General features: G+C 47.0%; 1 protein-coding gene across 1 annotated transcript in view; it reads right to left on the bottom strand.

Annotated features, from left to right (window-relative positions):
* LOC311318146 (ryanodine receptor 1-like) overlaps nt 1-4617 on the bottom strand; it is a gene marked incomplete at both ends in the record, with an annotated part of 62724 nt that extends 58107 nt beyond the window's left edge. The window contains 4 exons of the mRNA XM_084449386.1: nt 770-790; nt 982-1083; nt 1181-1300; nt 4570-4617. Of these exons, the coding sequence (XP_084305512.1) occupies nt 770-790; nt 982-1083; nt 1181-1300; nt 4570-4617 (291 nt within the window). The remainder of the gene's footprint in view (nt 1-769; nt 791-981; nt 1084-1180; nt 1301-4569) is intronic.
* Nucleotides 4618-6230: the final 1613 nt, after the last annotated feature.

Here is a 6230-nt window from a genome sequence, read left to right as displayed (position 1 = left end):
TGTGTGTGTGTGTGTGCGTGTGTTAACCTTCGACATACAGATAAACAAGCAGAACTATAAGGCTGTGTGAAAAAGAAGACGCCACGTTGACGGCCTTGCCCCACATTCTATAGATTAATGAGGTTGGGTAGTTTGTTGAAAACTACAAATCCCAGGGGAGGAAGAAGGTGGATGGAGATCCAGTAATGTGAGAGGGTGGGACACACAGGACATGCAGTGTTTAGCTAGCTGTGGGTGGAGGAGTTGAGATGAGGAGACCAGATATGACCAGGGCCTCCGGGAGTGTGGAGGTTAGGACACTCTCGGGATGGCAGGTGGTATCAGCCCTGGGTCTACTCAATGTCAATGTCATTTCATTCAATACAGCACCATTCATACAAATTAATGTAGCACATAGTGCTTTCCCATAAAAAGAGATGGATGAAACATTAATCATAAAAACACAGTGAGAACAAATTTGAATTACTAACCCACAAGGACATAACTCAGCGAGAGGCATGGGAAGCATGGCAAGGATGTTGGATGTGGTGTTTAAGAAGGAGTTCTTAGCTGCTCATACTGTCCGCTGTTGACAAGAACCCTGACTTGAGTGTCATCTGAAACGCCACTTGGTATTTCAGCTGTGTGAACACTAAGGAGTGTGTGTGCGATGAGAGGAGGGAGGTGAGGTTATGCTGAGGAGGGTGAGGGGGGACTCAGACAGGGTCATTCGGTGAGAGGGTGAGGACTCGGGAGACAGGAAGAAAAGGTGAAACGTGAGCAGACATACCCATTTGTCCAAATCGACTGCCTATCGTTGGCAGGTGGGAGGGTGAGGTGTCAGAAAAGAGACAAAACCAAGTTAAGTAGCTAAATGAACACAATACCTTGAGATAGTCTACTGTACAACTAGCTACAGTACTTTCAAAACCATTTCCAAGTTTTGCACTACTTTGTTGTGTAACATTAGAAACAGCAACTCGGGTCCAGGCATGTTCCTACCTCGTTCAAGTCCATGGTGTTGGACAGCATCTCCTGTAAGGCCCGCACCGACAGAGACTGCTCCAAGATGAAGCAGCATATTGCCAGGTCAGGTGGAACATTCTGGAACAGAACACAACCTTCCATCAGCTAAGCTGGCTAAAACCGGTAGCTCCCGGTACCTCCCATACCTGTGTGGATCCGTTCATCGGTTACCTACCTGAGCATTGGAGGTGGTCTCTAGGAAGCAGAGGCGGTTACCAAAGCCCTCACAGGACAGGCACAGCTTGATCTGCTCTTTCAAAATGGAGGCAGTGCACTGCAGAACCACCTGATCATCCTGCGCACAGACAAACAAACAAGTTTCTATTCTCCAAAGCACTGCAGGATATTAAACCCGAGTATGTCTACTAACATCCTGAGTAAACGAATAGAGAACTAACTATAGCCTTAGTGTGCCCAGGCCATAAAACACTAATGCATGCCAGGGGTTACAGACAAAACCAATTTAGAGGGAGATAGATTTGAACGTATCTGAACGTGGACGTAGTGGATGAGAAAACAGACAGAAAAATACACTAGGGCACAAATCTGATATCTGTAAATACTGTTATCTGAATGTATATTTGATGAAAGCAGTCTCAGCTACATCTCAAATCAACCCATGAAGACAATAGCAGGGATGGATACTGTGGAGTGGGTACTGTGGGGTAGATACTGTGGGGTAGATACTGTGGCCTGGATACTGTGGGGTAGATACTGTGGCCTGGATACTGTGGGGTAGATACTGTGGCCTGGATACTGTAGGGTAGATACTGTGGCCTGGATACTGTGGGGTAGGTAAATACTGTGGCCTGGTTACTATGGGTGGCTACTGTAGCCTGGAAACTGTGGGGTAGATAGTGTGGCCTGGATACTGTGAGGTAGGTACTGTGACGTGGTTACTATGGGGTAGATACTGTGGCCTGGTTACTATGGGTGGCTACTGTGGCATTGACACTGTGACATGGCTGCCTGGATACCAGGTCCAAATGTAAACAGCTGTCAGCAGCCTGTCTTCTTAAACACCCCGTCATTCCTAACCTTCACTCCCTCTGGCTGCCCGTGGCCTGACGCTAATCTCCCCGCTACTCTGGCTGGGGGTCACCAGTCTGCCCCTGGTCCACTATTTCAGGACCCCGCACCTGCTGCCCACACATTCCGCCAGACACTTGAGAGCCAGCCGTCCAGCAAACCTGGACCTCATTGCGTAGCTTCACCGACAAATTAATTTGTACTGGGCACACGCAGGAAGCAGCAGGCCACGCGGCCAGCGTAAGAGTTTCATAGTCTAGTAAATATTTTATTTAGTGCCAAGCAGAAATCTGGTCTGAGGAGAACCTTCTCAGGTCTCAAAATGAGGTGTTGAGCCTGCTGATTGAGGAAAAACAAAATCTCACATGGGCTAAAATGAACATGTGTCGTCACAAGCCAAGATGTAAACTCGTTAATCCAGAGACTGAGTAAATATAGACCTCAGCAGTTGAGGATGAACAGCATCAAAGCCGGTGATGGCCGGCCTCTCTGACACCTCCTTGTCCAGCTGAGCGACTCAGACAGATTGACAGGGGTGAAACTCTGTACAAGCCCATTGGGCTTCATTCCCTCCTTGCACTGTTGATACAATGTGCTAAATAAAATAAACTCAAACGTAAACTCAAACTCAGATGTATTATGCTGCCTTTCTCATCTTGGTAAGAACAGAAGCTGAATATACACTAAGCTTTAGCCTACATCGCAGATATGAAACACCTATAAACATAAAGCAGTACTTTTACATTGCAGTATGTTTGCAGAGCTGAAGATGGTGTTCTGCTATGAAAATCACAGTTTCCTGTAGGCTACTCTCTGTCTCTAATAAAACGGACAATAGACCTGAAAGATAAAAGCAGTATTCATAGGACGTGTAATATGGCGTATAATGCATCACACGTTTCTTATGTTGTAAATTAATAATGCGTTATTCTGTCCACGAGGGAGCACTCGGTTTATATGGCTATAGTCATCTTGGAAAGAGTTTGATTTGAGAACTTTACAAGCCTGGCTACTCTGAGCCACCAACACTGAGCTATCAAAAGAAAGTACCAGGGCTCAGTGGAGTGAGACTTCTACAAATACACACATATACATTTCAGTTGTCTTTCACACCACATCTCTGGAGCCAGACTGGTCACAGCATAGGCCAAAACATAATCGCTTCAATTTTCTTAACTGGTAGGTGGTAGTTATGAGAATTACAATTCTTAAATGGGAATCCATGTTGCCGATTACTGTGTCCATAATACTGTATGGCTGCCAAAATATACTGAGTCTGTGCCAAGAACTGGTAGGCCTACAGCTTGTTTGAACCATTTCAGCCATGTACAATTTGTATGCCTGATAAAGATCTTTAGTCAAACAATGCACAAGAATAAAACCATATTTCAATGCAAGGGTATGTATTTCCTATTTCAAATCATGTACCATTTCCATTAAAATCTCAAAATATCCTTTAAGATTCCCAACAGAGGCACGGAGCGGTGCTCCCCATGGGGGGTAGGTAACCTTGACCCTGTCAGCGGGGGGCCTGAGCTCAGGGTGAGAGATCCCTCTACACTCACCAGCAGCCCAGTGTCTGATTACTGAGTCGTGATCCCGGCCATCTCAGCAGCTATGACATCATACAGTATCAACAACCAATTAGGAAATGCTGCCCACAAGTCATTCCAAATGCTGAACAGTGCACACACTGGTGTGTTCATTTGACAGTTCTCAAATGTAAAACAAATTTAATCAGTTAACTGTTCTAACGATCATCCAATCACACATGATCAGTTGTGATCATGTAACTGTTAAAGCGGCAGTAATCGATTTCCTACCACTAGATGGCAGTAAAAGACCTGTTTACAAACGAAAGGCCTAAAATGTATAGTATAAACATTTAAGGCACAGGGCAGAGTTAAATTACTGGTCATAATTTGACAACACAAGCAGAAATGCTGGAATAACAAGACGTGGCGACTGGTAAGGGTGAGTCATTGAAGTAGGACGCTATTAGGATGCTATGGCTCAATGAAACAATTTGGTGATTTTAGTTTTGACAAAATGTGGAGGGGGGGTCAATTATTGCAGCTTTAAAATGCTGTCACTGTGTATCATTGTCACTGTGCATCACATCAGAAAAGTTAGTATATCTACTGTAAATCTAATTTTAACACAAATCTAATTTGAACACGTAATGGTCACACATGACTCTGTGCATAGCTTTCTGCTTGCTGCTGTCAGCTGTTCCTTGGCACTAAGCTTTCTGCCCAGGTCCCAAACAGTCACATATCAGGCTCCTCTGATGTATAAATAGATGACAATGCAGTCAGACCGAGCACCTGTCCATGTCAGTCTGCTCTCCCCAGTCAAAGAAACACCACTGACACTGCAAGACAATCGGGCTATAAACCACATTCAAGTTACACATCAAGAATAAACAGGTCATTTCTTGACTATACTGTTCTTGACACTATACTGTTGAGCAAGTGATACTACAGTATTGTGTCTGTCTTGTACTCTGTTCATAACCATCATGCCATCACTCACCGTACGCAAGAACTGTATCTCCTCCTCTCCGTCTCCTCCTTCTGCCATCCTCCTGAGCTACTACAGATCCCACCTGGGAGAGAGGGGTAAACGTCTCTCTCTGTCCTGCCCCAGCTCTCCTGGTCTCTCTCTCTCTCTCTCTCCCAGCCGGTCTCCCTGCTGTGTGTGGGCGTACTGAAGGACAATGTGGCTCTGGCGCTTGTGGCCGTGTTATGAGACAGAGTGACAGGTTAACTTCTGCTCCTTACACATTGAAAAGGGGGCGGAGCAAACTGACAGTGTTGTATCAACCTCTGCAACATTAAATGAGGAGTTGCTCGTAGTATAAGTGATCAAATTTGAAACGGAACGTGACTCGCACCAAATCAAATAATCACTATTAAGTATTTATAATTTTCCATCCATCCATCCATCCATCTCTATCCATCCATCCATCCATCCATCCCAGACCTCCCAAAGAGCCTGAAAGATGTTGAATAAAAGATGATTATTCTAAAATATTAAAGGTTTTATTTAAATTAAAATGTGGTTAACACAACACCTAACATATTCCAAAAACATAATAAATATGATCTAAATAGGTGGCAATTTCTGGTAGCAACACGCTGCATAATAACACACGATACAGTAGGACTACATGTGACAACAAAAAAACATGGAGGAAAATAAAAAATACACTTTTTGTTAAGTGTCAAATTATCCAGGTCACAATAAAAGAAAAACTGACGTGATTTTACACATACCACATCTATGTACTAAAAACGGAAAATCATCTTGCTGTCCCTGCGCCCTCAGATATGCACCGGGTCACCAGTGGTCATGCTAATCTCATGGACATGCCAGCGCGGGGAGTCTCTGTAGCGCCTCCTGGTGGCCCGGGACTTGAACGGCAGGGTTGTTGGAGAAGTGTCCACTGGGCGAGGACATCTGTCCACATCTACAGCTACGAAGTGAAGCTCAGAGACCTCGCTGGCGGAGCAGACGGCCTCTGGGTGTGTGGTGTGGCCGTTGTCCTGGGGCGTTGCTCTGTCAGTCTGTGTAGCTATACTGACAGTGAGAGAACAGCTCTCTGTGTACAGGTGCATGGCTCGTGGGGCGGGGGGAGTGGGTTGGGCCTCCGTGATTTGGGCATCCTGCCGCACAAGGGCCTTGATCTGCCGTGGAACATCTGTCTGGGTCCGTCTATCCTGCTGCTCCGGACCTGCAACGTCTTTCCCTTCCACCTGCTCTGAATCACGCATGTTCAAATGCACCTGCAGAAGCTCATGCAGATCTGTCTCCTTGGCGATTTCCTCTGCTGGTCTCGGGGGTCCTCTGCGTTCCTCTGGGCGTCCCGGGGTCCTCAGTGGAGTTTGTGCGGGCGCGGCCTGCAGGACGTACTCCCGCGGGGACGGATGGGCTTCCAGGACGGGCTCCATGCCGGATGTTCCCAGTCTCGCGGTTGTCTCTGTCGGAGCCGACCAAGCGGGCTGTCTGGGGGCTTGGACCACCTCAGGCTCCTCCTCCTCTTCCTCCTGCCGCCGCCGCTGGCCTACGGACCCTGGTTCCAGAGCCCCATCGTGGCTGATGGAACGCCCGAAGCGCCGCGCCCCCTGCCGATGCAAGCGCCCGGCCAGCAGGGTGTGGTTCAGTACGTCTGGGAGCAGGGGCCCGGGGGGCGG

The sequence above is a fragment of the Borostomias antarcticus genome (assembly GCF_949987555.1).
Source record: "Borostomias antarcticus genome assembly, chromosome: 15".
Classification (NCBI taxonomy): Eukaryota; Metazoa; Chordata; class Actinopteri; order Stomiiformes; family Stomiidae; genus Borostomias; species Borostomias antarcticus.
The sequence above is the reverse complement of the archived record's forward strand: the minus strand, read 5'-3'. Positions and strand labels throughout refer to the sequence as shown.